Below are 26,478 nucleotides of genomic sequence, written 5' to 3'. Positions count from 1 at the left end.
TTTTAAAGTTTTTTGCTTAGAATTTCTTGTATTCACTGTTTTTCTTTCCTGGACGTGGCCCGTGCTTTCCCCTCTGCCTGCGATGCCTCTTCCTCATTTTCCTTACTAACACTCACCCATCTTTCAAACCCAGCTTAGCTGTCTCCTCCCTTAGGAAACCCTTCCTGATTGCTCAGTAGATAACATCCCAGGCAGAGGCAAGGGTTTCTGTCCCTCTCCAAAGCAAGGAGTCTTTGCTGTGCAGGGCTCCCCTGAGGACCCTCTCCTCTGTGGGAGCTCTACAAAGTGCAGAGAACAACCTAGAACGGAGGTGGCAGGCGGTGCTCAAGTCACAGGAGCCCCAGCTCCCGGCCTGGCAGACCGGCTGGGGGAGGGGACCAGCTGGTGGTCGAAACAGGTTTATCGATGCTGCTGAGAGCCCTGGGGAAATCAAGGTGAAAGGCAGCAGTCCTGCTAAGGAGGAGACCCACCCCTTGTTTATCAATCAGAGGGGCTGCCACAGGGCAGAAAGATGCAGGAGGCAGCTGCCAGGAAGGAGACCCACCCCCACGGCCAAGCCCCCAAGTGAGGCCCTGCCTCCTGCCTCTGTGGGCAGACCCCTGGAGCTGGGGCTGCCCACGTCAGCGCTTGTAGCCTAGCCCTAATTCTGAATACCCGAAAATACGGGCACTGGAGCTCTAAGGGCTGGAGGATAAAAATACTCTGCATTTGGCATCGTGTCAGGTACCAGGTGGTGGGGGAGAAGGCGTCCTCAAGTGGTCTTGGCCCCGTGGGAGTCCCTTTCACCCTCTTGTGGGCCAGGACCACATTGCCAACGGTGGGCTGGCCTGTCAGTTTCTCAGCCTCCCAGCCAGGGCCCGATGGGGCCCGGGGAGATGAGCAGAGCAGGCCTAGGAGGTGGAGGGGGCAGGTGAATGACTAGGGCAGGGGACAAGAGGCCTGCAGAGAGAAGCCCCAGGCTGGGAGGACTCATGCGGCGAAAGAGGTAACATAGGGCTGACACAAGAAAGGGGGTTTGAGCCCCGCCAGTCCCCCCACCGCAGCTTCCTAGGAGAGGGGGTGTGCTTGGCATCCCACCCACTCCACCCAGAGCCAGGCCATCTGAGCAGAGTGATGTCAAAAAGAAAACCCCAAATCGGATTGAGGCTCCTGCTCCCCCTTAATGAGGTTCGTTATCAGCTGCTCTGATCCTTGCAAAGCCCAGCAGGCCGGATTAGGGGCAGGCCCTCTAATCGGACTGACTCCTTCCTGCTGAGCAGCCAGCCAAGGCCCCACTTACAAACAAGCCCCCTTCTTCCGAGGGAGCTGGAGGTGCAGGCCACCTGGTGGGGCGGGCCAGGCAGGTGCAGATGAAGGTACTTCCAGCAGAACTGAGAGCACCCAAGCAGGTGTTTCCTGGGGTGGTGGGGGAGCAGGAGGTGGCGGGACTACACCCCCCAGAGGCCTGTCCTGGTGCACGTGGAGACTGATGGGGCCTGCAGCCCAGAGGCCTCTGTGGGCAATGGGGGCCCCGTCCAGGAGCAAGTGGCTGTAACCAGGGCACCTTGTCTCCTGCAGGCCAGGAGCGACAGAAGCCAGAGGAAATCCCGCCTAGCTGGATCTCAGGTAAGGCAGGAGCTTGCACATTCTGTCCAGACCTGAACACTAGCTCTCCAGGCAGCAAGTGAAAGGACACACGAGTGCTTGCCTTAACAAAAATAATTTATTCCATAGCCCCCCCGAGCAGTGAGCAGAGTGAAAATCAAGCGTGTGTACAGTGTCACCCACCCCTCCACCCCTTGCACCTCTGTATGACAGGAGGACCCTCGGGACAGATGACCCTCCCGTCACTCCAGCACCCCCACATTCAAAGATTAGCATCTATCTTGGAGACAAAAACCAAAAGACAAAGACCCAGCTCCAAGAGGGCTGAGCCCAAGGGGGAAGAGGCAAAGCATATTTGAAGCAACCCTCTTCTTCCTGAAACTTCACTCTGCCTCTCACAGCTAAGCCCAGAGCAAGGCACTACAGATCCCAACATCCCCCCTAAACCAGGTCCCCCCTAAATCAGCACCACCCCTCATCAGGGCCTGCTAAGCCAGACACTCACCCCCCAGCCCAACGACCATCACCCACCCAGCTGGGCACAGCTGCACGAACCCCACCCTGTGCAGAGGTTTGGGAAGGAGCCAGCCAGAGGTTCTCCTCCCACAAACCTCATCTGGGAGGCCAGCATGACTTCCAGAAGCTTCCAGACTCTACCCTAGAGCCAAACCCTACCCAGGACGTCTGAGGGGCTGGAGGGTGGGCAGGCCACAGAGGGCCAGGGGCAGTCCTTCCTTCTCTGGTGTGATGGCCTCTTCGTATCCAGAAGGGAGCAGGATGGACGGAGGCCGGGGATGCAGTGAAGAGTTCCACTCCAGCCCACTCAGCCTGGGGACCCCTCCTCTGCATGGGAGCCTTGGAAACTGGGGCTCACTTGTGCCAATTTAGGGCCAAAACCAAGCAGGAGACATTGCAGCTTCAGCAAAAATGAGGCAGGACTTCAAATTAGCTGAAAAAGAGGGATTTGGTGCTGAGAGATCAGAGACTGAGCCTCCCACCCTCACTGCCCAAGGCTTTCGTCCCCGTGCTGTTAGATAGACCTGGACCCTGCGCATATCTTCGTGTCTGTAGAACACTCCTTCCAGAAGGCCCAAGGAGGTTCCCTGGAGCAGCTGGTTTTCCTGGATTTCCCTGGACAAGGAGTGAGGGGGCGGGGGGGGGGGGGGACAGAGGGCTGGAAGAGCCCCAGGGATAGCAGCTCCTTTTCCTGCTGCCCTCCCAAGGTGGATGGTTTAGGCTGCGGGGTGGCTGGCATGGCCCTTCAGCGCCCTCATCCTGGCCCGGAAGTAGGTGTACACGGCCAGCAGGCCCATGAAGGACAGGGAGTACAGCACCACACAGAGGCTGATGTCCAGGTGGGAGAAGTCCCCTTCCAGCACCTGCAGCCACTGGCCTCGGCCCCGCAGGGCCCCAGCCACTGGCTGCCCCTCAGGGACGCTGGGCAGCTGCTTGGAGCTGCGGCCCACTCGTCTCAGCTCTGCAAGGTCTCTGGGGAGGTTCTTCTCAGCCAGGAACTCAGCCAGGAATCCCGCGGCTCCTGTGTCTCGCTTGGTCAAAGGCCGCTGCCCTTTTGGCTGCTCCATCTTATCCCTCTGAAGCTGCGCTATGTGCTCAAGAGAGCCCCGGTCTAGCTCAGCTCTGGTCATACCGAGGCCAGCCTGCATCTCCTGGGGGAGACTGTCCTCAAGTCCCTCGGCTGCAACATCCAGGACGACAGTGCCGGGGGGCTTTGTCTCTGGGCCCACCACGACCTCAGCCTTCTCAGGGTCCAGAGTCGAATTTCCCGTCACCAGCTCCAGCTGTTGGGTGGCTGCCATCCTCTGGGCACCCCTCCGCGGGCCCGACCCATGTGAGGGATGGTCCAGGACAACATTGCTCCAAGAGAAGTGCGTCCGGAAGAAGCTGAGGATGTTGCCCAGGTCCCACACAGGCGTCCCCCGGAGTTCATTGTGGCAGGCAGAACAGAGTTCACGGGGTGGCCACTGCACCTTGGGGAACTGGGGGTCCTCGCTGGGGTCACCTGGGGAGAAACGCACACAGGTGAGCCGTGACACACGGGGCCCACCCACACCTCATCCTCCCACACCTCATCCTCCCACTCAGAACGCCAGCTTCCTCCTGCATAAAGGGCTCACCGCTGCCTTTGGAAAGGACGAGAAGTATGAGGGAAGGCAGACAAAAATCTGGCTAGCACAGGGCGTGGCCCACAGCCAGCCCAACAGTGGTGCCTCTGGGCGAGGGGGCGGTCCTACCGACCCCCACCCCCAGCGCTCCAGTTTCCCGGGCAGTGAGAACAGCTCCCTTCCAGACACTTCCTCATATTAACCCACGTCAACTTCACTGCCAATTTGTGCCCCTGGACCAGACGCGAGAAGACTCAGATCTGTCTTGCAGTCTTTGGTTGGTCTGCTAGTATTTATCTTCTTTGCATTTTTCTAAAATTTTTCAAGTTTTATACAGTGCAGATATATTACTTTTGTAATTAAAGGAAAAATGTTTTTTCAAATAAGAGTTCGTGGCCATGGTCATTCCACCACAGCCCTCGGGGGTAGGTAGGAATTAGTGGGCTCCAAGGGGTGGTGGTGGGGCAGCCTGGGGCCTGGACAGGGGAAGAGGACACTCAGGAGAGTCAGGAAGTTGCCCTGACCACCAGGCTGCTGGGACCCCACGCGGGGCGGCACTGGGGGCAGAGCCCAGGCTGACCCCCAGAGGGCCTGCGGGCTACTGGCCCCTCGCCCAATGTGGCCAGAGAATGCAAATCAGCCCATCTTTCTTGCAGGAGGCACCTCTCCTAAAGGGTTAAATAGGAAAAAACAGTTGCTGGCCAGAATGAAGCAGAGCAAGTGATGTAGAAGTCAGAATGGTCCTTTTGGGGAGGAGTCAACAAGTAGATTCCAAGGGTCCGGTGAGAAGCAAGACAGCGAGCCTTGCAAAGTGAGCACTCAGTTTGTACCTGCTCATTATTGTGATTCGTTTGCTCTGAAAGGACCCCACCCGAGAGGGTCGAGTGCCGCCTTCCTTTAGGTCCCTGGGAGAGTGGCCTTGGCTCCTGGCCCAACGGTGGCAGCTGGGCCTGGAGGAAAGCTGGGAGCCCACTGAGGTCAGAGGGCTAGAGGGTCAAATGGAGCATTTGGTGGCAGGGATAGGGCAGGGAGGGAAGTGGTGGGAGGAGAGACAGGCACATGCTTTCTTTTCAAAGTCCACCAAGAGGCCCCAGGAGACCCAGACCACCTGCTCCGTTCAGCTCCTTTAACCTCGCCTGCCCCGGGCCTTCCCCCCACCTCCTACCCCTGGGAGGTCCATCCCAGACACGCGCACTCCCCTCTCCCCACAGACAAGCCCAGGCTCTTATCCACAGATGGCTCCCTCCCCACTCACCAGCTCTGGTCACCCCTGCCCTGTGCCCAGGGAACACAGACAATGAGGGGAACTCAGAAGACAAGGCCTCCCCCTGTGGGATTAGTCCCTGGTATTTCTTTGCCAGCACATTTTATCATTAAACCCCTCCCTCCCAGGGGGTGGAAAAGCCCAGCCATCTCCTCCTTATTGGTTTGAGTAAGGGGCCAATAGCCAGAAGGCAGAACAGGGGAGACAGGAAAGGGACCCCAACAGGCCACGGGGAGGGGCCCTGGTGCAGGGGAAAGAGAGCAAGAGCACTGGAAGACCAGGATGTTAGTGTCACAGCCTCAGTTTCCTCATCTGGAAAATGGGTCTAATGATACTGACATACATCATAGGGCTGGTAGGGCATGTGAAAGGGCTTTGTGTGCTGTGAAATGCTGCAATACACGGGGTGTTACCTGGGGGACAATGAGTGTCCTGTCTCCTACCTCTGGTCCAAGACTCCCAAGTTTCCCCCACCCCCATCCTCCCTCTGCAGATGACTCCAGCTGTGGAGGTGGCCCTTCCTTACCTGCGAGGCGAGCATTGACCTTGTTGTGGCTAGACCAGAGCCAGAGAACAGCACTGTCCAAGCTCTCCACCCGGTGCATGGAGGCAGCAGCCATCTGCTCAAAGTGGCCGGCGCAGTCTCGGCAGCCAAAGAAGTAGCGGACGTAGCCCCGGATGGCCTGGAGGACTTCCTGAGCCTTGGCTACAGGGAGAGGAGACGTGGTCACAGGGGCCCTCAGACTGCCTGCCTCCCCTCTGCGGGCCCCCCACTGACCTCCACAGGCCGCCACGGTCACCTCTGCACTGAGGCCCCACACACCTGCCCGTGCAATGAGGGGCCCAGGGTCTCCTTGGTCTACTTTTCCACCTTCCAGCTGACTTCATCTCCTCCCAAACTCCTAAACCCCAACTTCCCTTCTTTGCCACTCATTCAGGCCCTTGTCACTTACTGACACTTCAGATAAAGTCCAACCTTGTCAGCAAGACACCCAGGCTCCTGGAGACGTGGCTGGAGAGGGAGGCAGGGGCCAGAGTCCCACCACCCAACCCCCGGGCCCCTCCGCGGCCCCACCTTCTTTAGGCTTCCTGCTCCCACTTGCTCCCCATCGTGCCTCCTTCCTCGAGCACTGCAGCAGGAGTCCATGCTGATCTGCACTGCACACCCTCTAATTTGTCTCCATCTCCCCCCGCCCATCCCCTCCCACTGGGCCCTCTGGACTGGTCAGCACTGACCTCCGAGCACGGCCCCCCACTTTCCCGCTCTGACTGACATGGGGCGCCTCCCTGAAGACACTACCCCCTAGGCTCCGCTCAAACCCTTTTGTTTCACACACTCCATGTACCTCAGGGCTGGAGGTGGTGGAAATATCCTCGTGCTTGTTGCTTCCAAACTCTCTCTCCTTCCTGCTGCAAAACCTCCAGCCCTTTAAAAGCCGATCTCCTGGTCTCAGCCGTCTCCACCCACTAGGACACCAGCAGCCTGCGCTGTCCCGCTGACCACCACGCCCCACCCCATCGTTCCTGGCAATGTCAGCGCCCACACCAACCCGTGCCTTGCCTCTCACGTCCTCTGCCCCCTCAGCTGCACCTTCTCCTGCATCCACCCCAATCGCCCGCCCGCCCACCACCTGCTATGCCGCTGTCCTCGCCTCCTCTGCCTGCCCTCCGGCTCTGGCCTGACCCCTTCTCGCCCCCTCCACGATTTTACCCCTGTAAATGTTTTCTTTTGTTATTACGCCATCCATTTCTCCCTTACTATGGGATCATAACTGACTGGTAATATCTGTAATAACGAAATCCCTTCTCTGACCCGTTATACCCCAGTGACTTTCCCATTATCTCCAGTTTCTTCCCTGCTCTTCTTTCTTCAGCCCAATTCAACCAGGCTGTTCTCACCACTAATTCACAGACACGGCTCTTGCCAGAGAGGTCCCCAGCTAAAGCAGCATAGCAGCACCCACTTGGCCAACTACGTCCCCCTCCTTGATTGCTCTATTTGGCGGGGGTGGGGGGGTGGTTCGCAATGGCTGCTCCTTCTGAGTCTCCTTTGCTGGCCCTGCTCCTCCAGCAGAGGTCCAAATACTGCAGAGCCCGGGGCTCAGGCCTCAGCACTCTTCTCTGCCCACCCACTCATGGGCCCATCAGAGCCAAGGTATCTGTCATCTCCGTGCTAATGAGATACCACAGGATGTGCATCTCTATCCCAGACCGCTCCCCGGAACTCCGGATTCAAGTGTCTACCTCTCCATCATGAGGTGCTCAGGCCCAACCACCCCGGGGTCCGCCTCGAGCCTCGATCCTACAGACTCTTCATCCATTCTATCACCGAGTCCTGGCAGCTCTACCTTAAACCATCCCCCAAATCCAACCGCTTCTCCCACGTGCACACCTCCAGCTCTAGTCCGGGCTCCGCCGCCTTTCCTGGACTGACTAGTTCCACAGCTTCTAGCTGGCTGCCCTGCCTCCACCCTCCCCCGCCGAAGCCCGCCCTCCACCCAGTCATCTTTCTAAAACATTCAGCATTTGCATCATGCCCCTGCTTCGACCCTCCATTGGAATCTCAGTGCTGAAACAGAAATTCAAACCCCTCGCTCACCTCCTCTGCCGCCTCCCAGACCCTGACACATGGGCCTCCTTCGGTGCCACACTCACTCCAGACCTGCTCTCTGCACCTGCTAGTCTTTGACCTGTGTTACGGGCTGAAATGTGTCCTCTAAAATTCATACTAAATTTCATGTGGAGGCCTAAGCCCCAGGACCTCGGGATGTGACTGTCCTTGGACCACAGGGTCTTTAAAGAGGCCATTAGTTAAAATGAGGTGAGGGTGTGTCCTAATCCAATCTGACTGGTGTCCTCCCAAGAAGAGGGAATTTGCTCCCAGGGAAGATCATGTGAAGACACAGGGAGAAGAAGGTCAGCTATAACCAGGGAGAGGCCTCAGCAGAAGCCAACCCTGCCGACACCTTCATCTTCTACTTTCAGGCTCCAGGAGGTGAGAAAATCAAATCCTGTTGTTTAGGCCGCCCAGCGCATAGCACTTGGCCATGGCAGACCTATTGAGAGCAAACCGATTCAGCCTGGACGGCTGTCTTCCCAGGTGTCTTACAGCTGCTTCACTCTCACCATCCAGGTCTCAGCCCAGGGTCATCTCCTCAGAGAAGCCGCCCCAGCCCGCTCTCTAAATACAGCACCACCCCCCAGATCCTTACAGCACACTTTGCTCTGTCTTCTTCACAACATTTATCACCATACCTGAAATGATGTGTTTACTGTCTGTCTCCTGCCACTGAAACACTGTCCCCTTGAGGCAGGGACTTCTAAAGGTTTTACTGTACCGCACCCCTAGAGCAGGGCCTGGCACGTTGGAGATGCTTCACTGGCTGACACAGTGACTGGCAGACTATCCCCACACCCAGCAGCTCCCCTAATTCCCTCTGCCTCTAGGGGCCTTCCCTCTGTCAGGGATAGGACGCTCTTCTCTCCTAGCTCAACTCCTGCTCTTCCAACCACTCTCAACTGTAAAAAATAACTACAATAACGAAATAAATAGAGCCACTTTAAAATGGAGTCGGAGCTGCCATCCCAGAGGACCGGCCTTGCACGTCTAATGCCTCAAACCTCTGGGATGATAAAATAGGGCAAAATCACCTTTGGACTGGGCTTGGGGCACCATCAGGTCCCAAAGAATTGGGCAAAGATGACAAAGAGGCAGTGAGTATGACTAATGGACTGATGGCTATCAGACTGAAAATTAAAAACACTGTTTGGAATCAACATCACTACGTTAGCTCACCTGCACCAAGAGAAACGCCTTCCTTCTATAGGTGTCATTGTTGCCCTTCCCTTTCTCATAAAGTCCCTTTACCTTTGTGTCCTAATTAGAACACTGTTTGGGTTTCTGCCTGCATCACTGCTTCCCCAACAGCTACCTTTTTTTTTTTTTTTTTTCCTTTCATCTCAAGTGAATGCTTGTTGCCTCTCACTTTGGCCTTTTATTTTTAGGTTAACACGACTCATGTCCTCTTGCCCTTCCCAACAGCATGGAGCATTCCCTCTTTTACCGGACATCCTTCTCTCCCCCTTGGCTCTGGGCCCTGGGGCACTGCAGGGAAGCCCTGCACCCATCCCCCAGCCCACTGAGAGCAGGGACTGTCTCTCTTTCTCCCCTGTCTCCTGTACGCTGAGCAGGGCCTGCTATATCCCTGATCCCTCAGTAAACATGGACTGAACTGACTGCCCACCCTTTCGGTCATTAAGCAAAGGTGAGGCAGTGTGGGTCGTGGAGAGCGGCCAGGGCAGGAGGGACAAGGTGTTTCCCCAAGCTTGCCCTAGAAAATGATTTTTCAGTGGGAAACAATAAAATTGTTCAACTTACTGGGATCGGCCATCCATGTATACTGTGAACCTGACACCATTGTTTTCTTTATAGAAGTACAAAATATGGAACCACACATTTTTCATGAAGACTACAAAGCAAGCTTGTGGCCCCGAGAAAGCCAGGGAGAAGAGACTCACACGCCCGAGTTTGTAGGGCACCACCCTGACGGGGTGCAGGACTGGGTGGCTTCTCCAGGTCCTCCCCCTTCTGGATAATGCTGGTCGTGTGTGGCTAGCTGCAAACACAGAACCCCCTCAAGACGGGCCTGCAGCAGGGAGCCAATGGAGGCAGGAAGGGCTGGGCTGAGGCCTCGGACTTACCCGTTTCTTGCATGTGGTCTACATTTCGCCCAGCTGCCCGCACAGTCAGGAAGTGAAAGAGGACCCACAGGGAGCAGGGAAAGCCCCGAAAGTGTGGCTCGCTCCCCTGGCAGCCGACCCAGCTCACCTTCTTGGCAATCACAGCGCCCTAAGGGATACAGATGAGCGTGAGTGCATATATGTAGAAGAGAAAGGATGGGAGGCGAGGTGACTCCAAGGTCTGCACACGGCCCTAAGACAAATGAGGTCCCTCTCACGTTATCACTTAGAAGGTAGCATTTCCCTTCCTCTGGCTACACCCACCAAAGAGCACCAGACCTGTCCTCACTCTGGCCTCGACTTCCCCATCTAGACAACGAGGGGCTGATCCCTGAGGTTCCTTCCAGCTCGGACATCCATGTCGTATGGCTTTGTGCCTCTGTGGGCTCCAAGTGGCCCACCTTTGCAAATGGCGGGAGCCGAAAGGCACCCTGGGAAAGGGCCAGAGAAGTGACGCCAAGCGTCACAACGTACTTGGAAGCAACAGAGAGCAGTAGTTAAACACCCTCTCACAGGTGGTGTCTGACAATCGGCTTTACATCCCAGCCCAACCACTTACTGGCTTAGACAAGTTACTTAAACTCAGTTTCTTCATCTGCTCAATGGGGATAATATCCACCTTCCACTAGTGTGGGGGGATTAAATGAGATATGCAGGTAGAGAGCTCATAAATAGTGACTGGTTAATTATTACTGGAAGGACCAACCATCCTGGTCAGTCAGCTCGGTGTTAACCCCTTCACTCCCACAGTCACTGAGATGGGAGAGGCTGCCAGACTCACCTCATTCCTGCTTTCCAGGGCAGTCTGAAAGAAGCCGTAGGGAATTTTCTTTCTTTGCTGCCTCTTGAGCCAGTCATTCATGGAGTGCAGGAAGTTCTGGACTAAGGGCTGGCCTGGGAAGTACTATGGGGAAGAACAAGTTCAAGTTGGAGTGAGAAACAAATCCCTCAGAGGCCCCCAGCCCCGGGCATGGGAAGGGGCAGGGCAGACAGGGGGCCAAGGCAGGAAAACCTTCCCCCCAAGACACAAGTGTGGGTTCCTCACTATCTTGGCTCTTGGGGCACCTGGTGAGGCGAGGGGAGGGGTGGGGAGAGGAGGGAGGTGCTAAGCGGGGCCGGGCAGGGCTCCTGTGTTTGCCAGACCACACGCTGCCACGGGGAGGGGAGCTGACCACCTGGTCACTTCCCAGAGCTGCTGGGAACCCTGGGCCACACAGAACTCTCTACAGCTGATCTTGTGACAGAGCGGCTGATTTGCTGACTAACTGACTGGCTGGGCTAGGCTGGCAAACAGCCTTTCATTTGTATTCCACGGGCTGCCAGTGGGGATAGGCAAACCGGGGGCTTCTAGCCAAGATCCCAATCTTGATGGTAAATCCCAGTAGTCTCGGAGGAACATGAAAAGCTACTCTGACAATAAGTCAGCTCAAATCTGATTAGTATCAGCACTTTAAAACCACAAGGACTCCCGGGAGGAAGACAGATATATGCGTGTGTGCACGCGTGCGGGTGCACAAAAACACCAGGGGCTCGGGGCAGGAGAAAGAGGGAGGGAGGCAGCAGCAGAGCTGGTCGAGAGGTTGACACTGAGAAACTTGGGGAAGAAAAAGAGCAAAGAAAACCATTTAACAGAAGAAGGGTTCCGGAGATGGAAATGATCACTAAAGAGAACACCCTGCCAAGGATCCAGTCCTCTGGGAAAGCCATTACCTAATTTTATCAAACGTCCGGGGCTGCACACCATCCCCCAGGGGGAGAAGTGGCCGGAAAGAATCTTGGGCTTTGACACGCTACCTCTTGGTCAGCTCACATGGGCCTCTGGGCTCTCAACACAGATTTACAGCTTCCGGTCAGCATTTCTCACTGACCTTTGGCCGTCATCCGGACTTGGAACCGGCCGCCTTCCGAGGCCATGGTGTCAGAAGGATGAGTTAAGGAGCTCTGCACTACAGGAGTCACCCTCCTGCTAGGAGCAGGGAAACACTGGTGACCACACGCCACCCAGTGGCCAGTCCTGCGAGCCACTCATGTGAGGGAGAGAGAGAGCAGGGAGTCCCCACTAGGGGGGTGGGGACAGGCAGGGTTGGGAGATCACCCGCAGGACACGCAATGCCTCCCCAACGGGCACAGCAAGGGCTGACAGATCCTCAGGGCAGAGAGGCAGAGTAAGCGCCATCACCTTTCAGGCTCCCAGTGACCCAGGTACGTGTGCGTGAGGATATGGCTTAGAAGAGATGTGGGAGCAAGTCTCAGCTCAGCCACCCGCTGGCTGGAGGGCCCAGGACAAGGAGCCTCCATTTCCTCTCCGTGTGACAGGATATTGTTCTCTGCGCCTCGTGGAGTTTGTGATGAGAAAAACAATAGGCTCATACACAAAGCACTTTGCAGAGTCTGGACCCTGTCAGAGCCCAAGAAATGGTGGCTGCTACTATTATTCCTACCCAGGAAGAAGCTGCCCAAACAAGGGTAGGGCCAAGATACTCCGCAGTCTCCAGGGGATGAGGCAAGGCTCAAACAGGCCCTCCGAGCCCATGCCCTCTCCTCCTAGTCTTGTGTTTGCCTGGCTTCCCTGTGTCCTCTGTCCCGAGGCCAGCCCTGTCCTCCGAGGGGCCTGGCTGCTGGCACAAAGACCTCCTTCTCCCCAAACTCACTTCCAGCACCTGCTGAGGGTGGGAGCTTAGCTGGTACCACCACGAGGGTGCTGCTTAAGCCTCTGCCAGATCGGTCATTTCCTAGGTCTCATTCTTCTCCTCACATTGGCTGCAAACCCTCCCACTGGCAGCCAAACCAAAAGCGGCTCTGAGTCTGGCTGAGAGATGCAAGCAGCTCACAAGAAACAATTCCCCGGGAGATTCCTTCGCAGTGGGCTGCACTGGGAGGCGGGGTGTCCTTCTCGTCTCCTTCTGAGGGACGCCTGGAAAGCACTCTGGGTGTCAGGCGTGTGTCAGCAGGAAGACAGAACACAGAACTGCTCCAAGACTTTCTCCCTGTGATTCTCGGGGCCAGCCACCCCAGGCCTCGGCGACTTGGGACCCAGCGGCTCACAGGGACTCCAGAGGAAAGGCCTCTATCATCGGGGGCTCAGTGTGGTGGGACCCCAGGGAGGGGCCAAAGGCTGTCTTGCCTTACATGGTAACAGCATTCTGTGACACCTCACAGGGTCCTCTCGGTATAATGACACACACACGTGACTAAGCCAAGTAGGCCAGAAGGCCAGGCTGGTGAGTGGGCAGAGGGACTAGGCTGGCAGGCAGTTCCCGAGGCAGAGGCGCAGGTCAGCCCAGGGTTACGCCCAGCTGCCCGCAGACCTGCTCCCAGAAGCTCAGACCTGGCACCCAGGGTTGTGGGTGGCTGAGTCAGCAGTGAGGCTCTAAGAGGACCAGAGCCCGGATCTGACTCAGCATCCTCAGCAGCCAGAGCCTAGGGGTTTAAGTAGAGCAGCAGATCTAGAACCAGAGGGAAGGACGCAGGGACAGGGCAGGAGGCAGGTGTACAAGGAGAAGGCGGCCCGCATCTCACCTTCAGAGATGAGGAAGGAGCATGGTGGGGAAAGGGACACAGGCTCTGGAGCCTGAGACCTCAGTTCAAATCTCCATCGCACCTACGAGGGAGGTTAGAGGCCTAAGGCACATCCTCTGAGCCTCCTGACCTCTTAAATGGGGGTAATATTCACCACCCTGCAGCAAAGTTAGGAGGATTAATGGCTGACACACTCCGGGTCCTAGGTATGTAGCAGCTACACTTCATGAAGTAGCCACGTGGGCAGGAAACTACAAAGGCATAAGGAAGGCCTGGCCAGGGCCAGGGACCTAGGACAAACTCTGTTCAGTGTGCAGGACGGAAGAGAGCAGATTCCGAAAAGGCTTCTTTCCTTCTTCACTGTGGCGTCTATGGGTCCTACTTTCCTAGTGACCACGCGGGGAGTGAGAGGCCACACTCCAGGCTCATTCTGAGGTGGACTCCAGCAAGCAGAGCCACAGTCACTGATCAGCTGGGACTATCCCCGGGGCATCTGGCCCCGGCCCCACCCACGCCCCACACAGGGTTGTCCCTGGCATTGCGGGGCTAGTAGGGGGCATGGCTGAGGCTGCAGGGTAGCAGCCCATGGTGGCCTGGGACAGTTGTGGGGCCAGAAGTCCAGCCAGACCACGAGCTCCCAAAAGAGGGCCGGGGCTGACTGCTGCAGGCAGGGGTGTATGTGACACTCCGGGACTGCATGGACGAGGGAGGCCAGGGGCCTGCTCACCTGGGCCAGCACTGCCATGAACTTTTTCAGGGCCACCAGGCGCTGCCCCTCCAGGACAGAAAACTTGCCCACTTCTACCCGCAGGATGTAGTGCAGTGCAGATTCCAGGTCGGCCATGTAGATCTTAGAGCTGAGGAGCCAGACAAAGGCAGAGAGAGAAAGGGTATTAACCATGGGGCAGGGCTGGGGAGGAGCACCCAGAGCTGAAGGGAGAGAAGAGGATGGCCACTGCGGCCCGGCCCAGACTCCTGTAAGTTGACACTTGGCTCTGTAACTAGCTGTGTGACCGTGGGTATGTTAACTTTTCTGAGCCTCATCTGTAAGATGGGCATAATAATAAATTGCTCACAGGTAGGTGGCTGAGAAAATTAAACAAAAGCATACATGTACACCCCTCAGCAGCTCCTGGCATAGAGTAGGGGTTCCCCCTCTGCAGGCCCAGGGCCAGCCCCTCCCGTAACTCACTAAAGGTGCTTTAATCAGGCTCCTAGTGGAAGGCTGAGCTTCATTCTCTGTTCTGATCAAAGACCCATAGGGACAAACAGACCAACAGGTGTACCCACACCTCCTGGCTCTGGAAAAACGGGACCCTCTTTGAAAGACCAAGGGTTTGGCTGCTCACTCAGCTGGGCATGGCGGGATCAGGCAGGAAGGAAAGTGGTATGTGTGTTTATTTGGGGGCTGACGTTCTCAGCTGCCAGACCTCGGGTGTCAGGCGGGGCTCCATCTCACATCTCCTGGGCTGACCTAGCTCCGGAGGAAGGGCTGCAGGCTCTAGATGCCCCCTTGGGGCCTGGGCTTTGAGCTTTCATGGGAAGGACCCCCCCAGGTTCTGGCTGCTCCTCCAGGCGCCTCCTGAGACCTGAGTTCTGGCCTCAGATCTACAGGGAGCTGGTGCTGGGAGCTGGACCAACTCAATCTACCTCTTTGAGCCTCAGTGACATCCCTGTAAACTGACGACTCATGTCCCACCTACCTTTTAAGATTGGGGGGAGTCAAAGAGGTCAGCTAAAGGGATGGGCGTGGTGACCACCCGGCAACGGCCTCCCTCTGCTCCACTCTGGTAGCCCTGGGCCTCATTTACCTCTCCATTCTTGTGTTCTGCCTGAAGGAGTGGCCTCATGACTAAGAGATAATATATGGACGGTACCCAGCACAGAGTTTGGCACATAAGGCCAGTAAGTGTCAGCTGTTATAATAATTTGAATGATTTGAATAATCATAATTTGAATGATCACACTGACCATTTCCACCTCTTAGTCTCTTTCCTTCTCCCCTGATTGACTAAAAATCTCTCCATTACCACCTTCCACCCTTCAAGTCTGGGATGCAAATTCCTTCTGGAAATCAAATGACCTTTCCCCCAATTCTCTGTGCAGCCCCCTCTAGAGGCTGCCTTTCCGATGCAGCTCTGAGCTCCCTGGTCAGCTAGATCCCTTGGTACGCCGCTGGGTGCCAGCACAGGAGGGTTACGACCTTATCTCCTGGCCTCCCAAAAGCAGGAATTCTACCATGAAGGCAGGGCCTCGGAGCCTCAGAGAAGAGTAGCTTTCTCATGCTCACAAAAGTGCACAAAGGTACAGGCTACTTCAAAACATAGTGAGCCCCCCAGACACAGCCAAGTGAGGTCGGGTGCCCTCCTCGAAGGGACGCTGTGAAGGGACTGTAAGCTGTGTGTGGGCAGGGACTCCTCTGCCCTGTACGATCTGCATTCCTGATGCCTAGCACATAGTAGGCACGCACAACTACTTGCTGAAGAAATCATTGGGTGGGAAGCTGGTTTGGAGGCCACAGATTATCTTCCCCAAGTTGATGCTACTTGTTTATGAGTAGAGTTAAGCTTAAGGAACGTGGGCACTGGAAGGTATTCATTCCATCACGAAGGATCCAAGTAAATGTTGTGCGGCGTCGCCCATAGTCAGGAGACACTGGGGAGGCCACCAGTCAGCTGTGGCTACTGCCACACGTGTAGAACTCTCCCGTGCATGGCCAGCAGCCGGAAGGGCCCCCAAAAGCCAAGGCCAGCCCTCAGGGGGTCTGGGCTCAGGATGGCACGTGCTAAGCCCATGACAGGGAACAGAGTGGTATGAAGGTCGGATTCTGTGAACAGAGGCAAAGCTGGGGTGGGGAAGGGACGAGGAGAACTGGCATGGGCTTACCGATCTGCAACTTTCCACACAGTGGGCGCTATCGTGTTAGCAGTGGTTGGCGCGACTGTGGTCTGGGCAGCCTCCCGGGTGGCCCCGGCAAACCTCTGCAGGTAAGCGGTGTAGAAGGACCTGGATTCCACAAGCCTGTGAGGGAAGTGAGCCACGGAGGAGAGGCAGTGAGTACGGAGAAAACAAAGTCGCAGAACTAAATATTTGAACTTGGTTCTGTCTTATCCTCACGAGGTCAAAATCGGGGCCCTTGTGCCTCATGTTAACCTTTCTTCTAGTCACTGCTCATGCTGTGGAAAGGCTCTCCGGCACCAGTCTGAAACGACAATCCCATCTGGAAAAGCAGCTAACCTGCCCTGGAAAGGCTATGGGACAGCACCTCTGGCGACACTGCTAGCTCTGCCCATGGACAGGATGGCTGGGTCTGACCACCTTCCCCAGAGACCAAAGCACACAGTGGCAGCTGACTTCAAGAAGGCTGCCCGCTCGCAAGCTTGCGCTGAGGTACCAGAAGGACATTACTCCCCAAGGAAATCAAGGGAGTTTGATAAGTGATTTTTTTAAAAACAGCAACAACAAAAAAACCCCACTAAAATTCTCAAATCCTTTTACAATCCTTTTGGTTTCTGAGAAGTCCTCAAGGGCGGGAGGCGTCTCCTGGTCAGGGCCCTGGGGAGGGAGGGAGCTGAGGACGAGCAGCCGTGTGATGGCACCCCCAGGGGGCCCAACACTGGGAAGCACTGCTTTCCACTCGGCTGTCCTGGCCTGATGTTTATCGGTGAGCAGATGGCTCAGACGCAGCATCGTCACAAACAATTTTCCCCTCCACCAACTCCAAGTGAGGAAAACAATGCCGCCTCTCCCCACCAGGACTGTCCTTTCTGGGCCTGCGCAGAGAGTGAGTCCCTCCCGCCCCCCTGCGGCCATCATGCTTCGTCCCCAGCAGAACCCTCTGATAAGGCTCAGCGCTGCCTGGTGATGGGGCCGGTCAGGGCAGGTGGCTGCCCTGCTCAGCCTCACTGCAGGATTGGCCCTGGGCATGGCGGCAAGCCTTCGTCTCCCTGTCCTGCTTGCAGGGCCAGGCTGACATCAATCACATGCCCGGGGAGGGCACCGAGGCACCATCTGGCCCCATTTAACGGGCCATTCAGCAGCAGGGGCCTGACAGAGGGGCTGCGGCTGGCCTGATTGTTTTCTCCTGGCATTTTGGAAATGGCTATTGTCTGGCTTCTAATGAACTTTTCTGCAATTAGAAAACCAAAGGGAGGGAGGGTCAGGCACGTAAGTGTGTGCCAGGCCCGCAGCCTGCCAACTAGTCTGTGAACACAGGCAGACCGGGAACAGGGCCAGGGCTGCGGTGCGGACGGTGCAGACACGCCAACGCTGGTGCACCAGGAGGCAGGACTCCTGAGCTGGGCTTGGGGCTGGGGGCAGCGTTCTGGGCCCCGTCTCCTGGCTCCTGTCCCACACCCCTCAGACACACATCTGCTTCTCCTGCAGAGGGTGCTCTCACCTGCCCATGGACGCCTCCCTCAGAGGAACTGTGGGAGCAAGAACTTGTCAGCCCCTGTGAAAGGCTGGCAGCCTCTCTAGGCAGAAGAAAGGATGAGCCCAGGGAGGGAAGAGATGGGGCAGAGAGACACAGCACTCACACGGGAACCCGGGAGACAGAGCCATTCCGAAACAGCAGGTAGCAAGACGGGAAGTCGGTGACACCGAACTTGCTCACCACGTCGCCCTCCGTGTTCAGGACCCTGCGCACCGCAAGGCCTTGGCGCTGGGACAGGTCCAGAGTCACCTGCAGAGACAGCAGACATCTGGGGACCAAGCCACTGGGCAGCGGGAGCCCTGGGAAGACATCTGGGTGGCAGCTGTGCTCCATCCACTCTAAACCGTTCAAAGAACACACTATTGCGATGAGTGAGAGTCTCCTGCCACCAACCATATCTTACCCCACAGGGAACAAGAGGCTAACACTGCCCCGAAGGAGGGGCCATGGAACTGTGCACCCCACAACATGAATCTGCTAGGAGAGCCCCAACTCAATACGATTTTCTTTCCGATGAAAGCCATTTGTAAAAGACATAATAAAACGTGGATTCACTTTTCTTCTTACATTCATCTATAAGACTTTTTATTTCTAGTCCAAATCAGAAAAACATACTGAGTCAGACATGATGATTTTATCTTTAGAAAGAAATAGAAAGGGGAAAAGGATATTAGCTAACATTTATTGAATACTTATTATTAATATGTGCTACAAAAAGATTGCTTCATTTAATCTTCAGAATAACACTATGAAACAGGAACACTATGATACAGGGGCCCAGTATACTAGGACTGCTTGGGTTTGAATCCTGGCCCCACCGGCTTAAACCTCTCCCTGACCCATTTTCCTTACTTGCAAAATTGTAATAATAATACCAACCTCAGAGGATTAAATGGGTTAATTTTTTAAAAGGGCTCATAACTGTGACTACCTATCGAAGGTACACGTATGCATTCACTTAAAAAATAAAAACTCCTATTGTAGATGAAGAAACAGAGGCTTAGAAGTGAAAGCATGTGTCCAGGTCACACAGCTAGCAAGTGCCTGAACTGGGCTGTATCAATCCAGTTCAGTCCGGCTGCACAGCCTGGGCTCTTGGCCACAATGCCCCCCCTCCCTCCCCCGCGTCTCAAACTAACCATCCCTGAGCACCTCTGTATGGATACAGTCTATAGGGGCCCCTGTCCTTTACTCAGGGGACTCGGGGTTGGGGTGGGGGCAGGGAGGGGAGCTCTGATTCCAATGAACATTTACCCCTCACTTCTACGTGAGGGGCATGACCCCGAGGCCTGGGCTGGGACACCGGAGGGGTCAGGGAGCTGCAGCAAAGCTCTGCCTCCTCCCCACCTCCCTGAGCTTCCCTTCTCAGGGCTGAGAGCCTGGAGACGGGGCAGAGCTCTCAACTGTGCTTGAGGTGTTTCAGGAGGAAAACCATTCAGAGCTAGCAGTGGTGTTTAATTTCGTCCCCACTCGCACGTCTCATCTATCCCCTTGCACTGCCTTGGAACTACTCCCATGCACTGGCCCGTCCCACCTTTGTGTCTGGGAAAAGCCCGCACATGGTCTGGAGAAGTCCGTGAGCCAGTGGTGGAACAGTCAGCATTCTGCACCAGGCCACGGCAATGGATCTTTATAAAGCACCCACTCTGTGCCTGTTACTGTGCCCTGACCAAAATCACCTCCTTTGACTTTCTCAACAATACTCTGAAGGAAGGTAATTATCACTATTTTACAGACAGGGAAATGAAGCTCAAAAAGTTGAGTAACTTGATCAGGACATATCATGTAAGTGATAGAGTGGAAATTCAAACCTGCCTGGTTCTGTTATCTGCCTCACCTGGCAAGGGAACCCATTTCCTCATGAGGGAATGGATGATCTCTGATGTTATCTCCCTCCCATTTCTTTTTACTCCAATTCTAGCGGGGCTGGAGGGGGACCAGAGTGGAAACAACATGGGCTCTGGAGGCAGACAGACCTGGTTCAAACCCCTGCTCTATGGAGTCACTGGCTGTGGGATCTTGGACATGTTACCTGGTCATCTTTGTTCATTGCGAAGATTAGCAACTATGCGTGCTAGCAATCTAATCCAATACTCAATAAACAGCAGGTGTTATCATATTTGGTTTCGATGAGGGAGATAAAAACAGACACAGGACATGTAATGCACAACACAGTCAGGAATAGTGTATCACGTAAGTCTGTACAGTGACAGATGGTAACCAGACTTACTGTGGTGAGCAATGTATACAAACGTCAAATCATTATTGTCTACCTGAAACTAAGACAGTACTGTATGCCAATTATATGTCAATAAAAAAATATACACAAAGGTTTTAAACAGAAAGGTCCAGCTCCTACACTTCCCGATTCTCCCAGCAGGGGTCAGGCCAGTGCTGGGCTCCAAAGGGCACATGGCAGAGACCGGAGAATTTGCCAGAACAGGCCTGCTCCTGAACTTGCAAGGCTGTCTCTAAGGGCTATCCAGGAGTTGCAGGGACCCGAGGAAGGCTCACCTCTCTACCCAGGTAGGAGCCTTCCTTTTCAAAGATCAGGGCCAGGTACTCTTCATCGTTTCTTGCAAAGAACCCATCAATCTCCTCCAGCCTGCAAGAGACAATACTGGCAGTCACTCTCCATGCAGAGTTGGTGGGAATGAAGCAAAACTGCTGGTGACACCAGACGTGGCTGACACCGTGCTACGAGTACATCCACACAAACCTCCTCTGTTTCCACACAAGGCTTCATGGAAGTCACCCACCTCCTGCCCTCCAGTGGGAGTAAACCAAACCCTAAGCCTCAAACAATAATCCCCCTTATCCAATCCCGGTTCATCTCACCCAACTAGTTGATTTGCTTTTTCATCCTGTTTAAGAGTCAGGAATGAGTAGGAGCTGGTCTGGGGAGGAAGACTGGGAAGGGACACTCTGAGGCCATTTGTCTCTGTGTTCTGGGTAAGGCCCAGGCTTAGCGAATATGGATTTCACTGGTCCCCTAAGAGACTGGCGATCAGTACCCACCAGATATACGAGCCTCGATCTGTGGCAAGTCATTACCAACTGGGAGGTTTCCTTTTTCCTCTCCTGGAGTAGGCATATACAAGGAATTAAAAAATCAAAAAGTCCTGGGTACGGGAGACCTCAGAAGCCATCTCATTCAACCTCCTTATTTTAAGATGAGGAAACTTGAGGCCCAGAGCATAGGTAGAAATTAAGAAGGTGGCACATTTTATTATCCCCCCAAACCAGAGAATTAGGCTACCAATTGTTTTCATAACTCAAAATTTCAACAGAAAATAACTGCATGATACAAAAATGATCTGTTTCCTTATTCTATCTAATTAAACCCAAAACATCACAAATGCTTAAGAGGCCAGCAGGTGAGATGGCATTAAGGGACTGCTTCTTCCTTTTATCCCCCACCTGAGGACCTAGTTCCCTCTACGGGGTCCAGTGATATGGCGGTGGTCACCTTGAAACAGAAGATGCCACATGGGGCCCGTACTGGGGTGCAGCCCAATGACAGCACGATGGAGATGCCAGAGAGGTGGGGGCCAGAGTGTACCCGTCAGTGGATGAAAAGAGGTGTGCACTCTGGCTCCCATCTCCCTAGCATGTCCGTTTGTGCTGTCCTGGACTGGGCTCCAGTACCGGCCCCATGTTTCATGGTGTCATGCCCTAATTCTCCCACAGAGGGGGACATGTGGATGAAAACTGCACTGGTGAATCCAACTCACAATGACTCTTTTATCATTTTTCCTTATTCTCCATCCTCCAGAGGGCCTCACAGGGACCCGGGACCCAGCCTGTAGTCTCGGTGTGGTTTGGGGGTTTCACAACCAGACCCAGGAAACACCCATGCCAACCTGTACCCTGCTCCTTACTTCTTCCATTTCTCAATGACTGTGTCTCTGTCTTGTTTGCTTACATCTCTCATGGTGCATTTTCAGCACCTCATTTTCCTGGAAAAGAGGTAATCCTGGAGGAGAATATAGGACACCAGCCACTGTGTCTGACGCTCTGCGGCTTGGGGAGCAGCGTCACAGCTCCGTCCCCCAGTCACAGCCATGGCTCAGAAAAATGACCACCCTCATTCTACAGAGACAGGGCTTTCCTCTTCTCAGTCCCCTGCCTCCTTTGTCTCTAAATGGTACTTGATCTCCTTTTCCGCCCCATGCCCACTCTTCCCAGTTGCCCTCCCCGCGTTAGAGCATGTGAAATTCTGCTGTGTCTCCAAACGTTCCTGGGGACAGGTATGGAAAGCGGCAGCAGACATGACCTGAAGAACTCCGGCCCCTTTTCCTTCCCACACAGCGGGGCAGGTCAGCCCCAGGAAGACAGGGCACCTGGGTAGGCCCTCCAGTAAGAGGAAGGCCTCTGACCCACTGAGATGTCTGCCCCAAAGGCAACAGGAAGACCCAATCTGGGTCCCCTTCCCTGCTGCCCCCACCGCCCGCTTGCCTCCAGGCCTGTGATCGCGGCCCACGCGGCACAAGCCTGCCCCAGCCCCCAATACCTGGCAGGCTCCAGTGGGGGACAGGCGGGGGGCCACGTGTCACTGTGAGACTCCAATGCATCAATGAGCCTCTCCCGCAGCGTCTGCACATCAGCACCAGCCACTGCAAATGAAGACACGGGGAGGGGGGTGAGGAGAGCAGAAGGAACCCAGTGCTCCTGTCAGCGTCACACACAGGAAATAAAGGGCCCAGGGCCGCTGGTTCTGAGAGAAACAGGGCGTGGTCAGTCCACTGCACTGGGGGGGCGGGGGGGTATAATGGCCCTACTCTATGCAAGGAGACCCAATCCTTGGGCGGGGTGGGGGGGGAAGAGTCCCCCAGACCTGGGCCTGTGAGGCTCTCCCCAGGAGCTGTCTGGCATGGCTCTCCAGATGCCAAGCCCACTGTGACATGAAGGGCTATTCTGGGAACATGGCAACACTCCCTGCTCCCAAGACCCTGGATGGGCCACAAGGGAAGGGCCTGTCAGCCTCGTTTTCCTTGAGGCATCTTCCAGCCTGGCTGGGAGGTACAGTTAGGAAAACATACTCAGCTTGCAGTGGGGAACGAGCTGGGCTTTCACCCCAGTAGAAACCCAGGTAAAAGAGGAAGGCAGGGCGAGGACCATGAGAGCCACGACACCCACCTGGCAGAGTTGTCCCTGAGCCATTCTTGGAAAAGGCCTTGAAGAACTGGAAGTAAACACACAGGCAAGAGTCAGTGACGGGGGAGGAGGAGCTGAGAACACAGCCCCGGTGCGGGCGGGGCTGCGTCTGACACCCAGCTGCTTCCTCAATGGGCTGACTCTGGGCAAACTACTTAAGTTTTGTGAACCTTAGTTTCTTCATGTGTAAAATGAGAACAGGGAGGTCTTGGTTCTTGGAGCTGGATGCTGCTTCCTTCCCCCACTGTCCTGGCATATAATCCCTCACCCCACTGCTGGGAGGCACCGCGCTGTGGCAGCTCGTCCACTTTACTACAGGTGGGCCGTTGCCACAAAGCACCAGAACCCAGCACAACTGGAAAATATACAGGGTATGAATGAAACTGGAAGACCTCTGCTGTTTTTCCTTGTAGATACATCTGAAAATATAAAGTGAAGTCACTTCATATGCCTCCTGGGAAATGCCAGCTGCTCTCTGGGGCAATCTGTCCTTGTTCCTTATCTTGGAAAAGGGGCTTGGAGAGTGTTATCTCTGTCCACTCAGAACACCCAGCCTGGCCCAACAGACACCCCATGAAGGGAGGGGTCACTAGGTTGGTCCTATTAAAGGGTGGGCCTGAGCCTCTGAAGAAGCAAGTCTTGTTACAGACAGGCCGATTTAACTCATAGCTTTGTTCTTTTCCCAGTTACATGACACTCCAGGCCCAGTCTGTCACTGCTGGGGTGAGAGAACAGAGGACAGATAACTCCTTGGAATCTGGGCTTCTGTCTAAGTAGACAGGCAGCTGCCAGACCTCAGGAAAGTACAGAGTGCAGCTGTCCTGACAGACAGACAGCCACTTAACTGCCTGGGGAAGAGGCTGCAGGCTGGGAAGAGGCCTCTTCCTGAGCTCTCTAACCTTGGGACCACTTGTATCTGCCTACCTTTGGCCTCTGCCTCCAACACCACCATCTGGCCTTATCCTAAGCTGGTGGTTGAGTGAGGGCCCTGGGGTCTGCCAGACCTGGGTTCATGGCCTGGCGCTGCTACACCCTGGCTGTGTGACCTCGGGCAATCTTTAACCTCTCTGAACCATCTCTTTAAAACGAGGATGACACCATCTCCCTGGAACAACTACTATGAGGAGTCCATGACAATACATCTAAAGTGCTCAGCGTGGTGCTGGTCCATACAGTACATACAGAAGGGATCACTAAACGTTCATCCCCTTGTTCCTACCTTTTAAACACTAGGAAACACCGATTGTTTGTTCCAGCCATTTGTGGGCAGAAAACTCAAATCCAGGGGCCACCTGCCCCCATCTCCCACCGGAGGAACAAAGATGCAAAGAAGCCACCTGTCTCTCCCCACCTGCAATCTTCTGCTGCCTTGGTCCTCACCTGGACCCTAATTCTGCTCACTGCTTTATTCTCTCTCTTTTTAGAGCATTAATACAAACTTTTATTCTGGGTGAAAACCATCCACTGATACACCTTTGTTTGCAGTGATTAGACGTATCTGGAATTAATGGAATCATATGTCAGCCTCATACTTGTGAAAACGATCACGTGTCCTGGATTGTGCCATGAGATCAAGCAGCTACAGCAGGTTCAGGCATTGATGCACTGACACTGTTTCTCAGACACAAGATTTAAAATGGCAGCTACTTGGGGTTTGGTTTGCTCACAAATAATGGCCCAGAGGATGATCATCATGGCGGCGACTAGCCTCAGCGAAGGCACCCGTGTTTATGGACAGTCAGAACTGACCTCAACGTGTTTCTACAGACTGAAACACTCCTGACGCCACCAAGCCTTACCCTGTGTGGCTTTCCCATACCTACGGCTGTCATTTTCAGTTACTGAAAAGTAACACAGGAACTTTTTTCTTCATCAACCACCGAGTTACCCAGATAGACACTTATTAAAAGAGGCTGGCATTACCTCCATCAAAAGGCAGCCCCAATTGTAACGCTGTGTACCTGAAACTTATATGCTATTATACACCAATATTACCCACATAAAAAAAAAAAAAATAAGGCGGCCTCCCCGGACCACAGCTGGGCCTTCTGAAGGCCCCAGCCACGCAGCGTGGAGTCAGACAGGAGCCTCAGTTAGCAAGAGTGACGCAGGGGGCATGCAGAGCCTCTTCCACCCCCCCGACCCCCCACCATGAGGTGCCGGGCCACAGGGAAGGCCTCCCACCTCCTTCTGGCAACCTCTGGGCTGTCACACAGCCTTCCCTTGTGTCCTCAGAAGCTTCCCATCTACCTTCTAGAACAAGTCAGCACCTGGGCTCTGGCTCCCACACCTCATGGTCTTTAGGAACCTTTTCCTACCAATTAATCTCTTTTTTCCTGTTTCCCCCTTTCTGCCAGCTTCTTCCCTATGCCTGCCAATAGATTCAAATCCTCCAAATCAAAATTGAAAAAAAAAAAAAAAAAAGGATGAGAAGCGAAAGGCGATGGGACTAGAATAGAGAGAGGCCCCCACTTCCTTCTCCAGTTACTGCATTTCCCGGTCCCCTGCAGGGCCACATTTCTCCAAACACAATCTGCTTCGCTGCCCTGACTCCCGTCTCTTCACTCCCATGAGCAGCCTGCTGTGGCTCATGCCCCCACCACTCAGCTGACCTGCTCTTCGGCCAATCCAATGACCTTCCCTGCCCCTTCTTGCTTCCCGAGGTGTCTGGGTATTATCACTGCCTGCTTCCCCTCCAGCCAGGGAGTGACATTTTTTGTGCCACGTTTCCCTGACACTCTCTTGCTCTGCCTTCCTGTCACCACCCTCCCCTGGTTTGCCTGACACTGACCAGGCCTCCCTGGCCACCTTCACAGCCTTCCCTTGGCCCTTGACGCCTCTCCTCTGTCCGCAGCCCTCGCCATCTACGGCCTGCAGCCTCTCCTACAGACACACCGCAGATCATGACACTCTTGTTTACCCAGCCCTGGAAGGCGGTGTCAAAACAGGGGCTCAGTCTGTGCTTTTGAAGGGAAGAGTGAATGAGGGAAGGAACAAACAGACCTACTGTCGTCTCCCTGGCTCACGCCATCTCCTCTGCCTAAATAATTTGCAATCTGAGCCTTCGGTCCCAGACATCTCTTTCTTCCCGGTACCCTCCACACTGTAGGTGTCACCCCAAGACTGAGTCACCCCTCCCCCAACCTGTTTCTCCACCTTGTTCCTTATCGCACCCCGTGATCTTCCTTCTCCGTCACCCAGACCAGCATGGTTCTCACCCTCAGCCCCATCATCCAGTCAGTCGACAAATTCTGTGAATTTGACCTCGGTGACCCTTCTTCAGCTGTCCTCTAGACTTGTCCTCTGGAGCCTTGTCTAGACCAGCGCCAAGCACCCGTTTCCTGGCCTAGTGCACAGTCCTCACCTGTTGTCCCTTTGTGCCCTCAGAAATGTTAATAGGCTCAATCTTTTCATTCTCCAACCACTGTCCTCACTGCCACTTTGCTTGGTGACCTGAGGCACCGTTCCCGTCTGAGGTCGCCCCTCGGGTCTCCTCCATGACTCCCCACTGCCAGCGAATAATGTCCAGGCTCACGGCATCCGAGGCCTTCCAGGATCTGACCCCAAACTCACCTCCCACTGGCCCCCATTCCCTACACTTCAGCGTCACTTTCCACCCACCTCCGTGACTTGGGGGGCAGGACTCGAGCTTTTCC

The 26,478-nt window shown here is 54.9% G+C and overlaps 1 protein-coding gene across 1 annotated transcript in view; it reads right to left on the bottom strand.

Annotated features, from left to right (window-relative positions):
• Positions 1-1,683: 1,683 nt before the first annotated feature.
• The window catches only part of QSOX1 (quiescin sulfhydryl oxidase 1), a 38,652-nt gene continuing 13,857 nt past the window's right edge, over positions 1,684-26,478 (bottom strand). The window contains exons 3-12 of the mRNA XM_033092787.1: positions 22,805-22,850; positions 22,179-22,281; positions 20,180-20,270; positions 17,769-17,914; positions 16,117-16,251; positions 13,958-14,087; positions 10,493-10,615; positions 9,673-9,820; positions 5,498-5,677; positions 1,684-3,604 (exon numbers count right to left, since the gene is read on the bottom strand). Coding sequence (XP_032948678.1) covers positions 2,817-3,604; positions 5,498-5,677; positions 9,673-9,820; positions 10,493-10,615; positions 13,958-14,087; positions 16,117-16,251; positions 17,769-17,914; positions 20,180-20,270; positions 22,179-22,281; positions 22,805-22,850 — 1,890 coding nt within the window. The 3' untranslated portion in view covers positions 1,684-2,816. The remainder of the gene's footprint in view (positions 3,605-5,497; positions 5,678-9,672; positions 9,821-10,492; positions 10,616-13,957; positions 14,088-16,116; positions 16,252-17,768; positions 17,915-20,179; positions 20,271-22,178; positions 22,282-22,804; positions 22,851-26,478) is intronic.

Source organism: Rhinolophus ferrumequinum, chromosome 22, assembly GCF_004115265.2.
Source record: "Rhinolophus ferrumequinum isolate MPI-CBG mRhiFer1 chromosome 22, mRhiFer1_v1.p, whole genome shotgun sequence".
NCBI classification, from domain to species: domain Eukaryota; kingdom Metazoa; phylum Chordata; class Mammalia; order Chiroptera; family Rhinolophidae; genus Rhinolophus; species Rhinolophus ferrumequinum.
The sequence above is the reverse complement of the archived record's forward strand: the minus strand, read 5'-3'. Positions and strand labels throughout refer to the sequence as shown.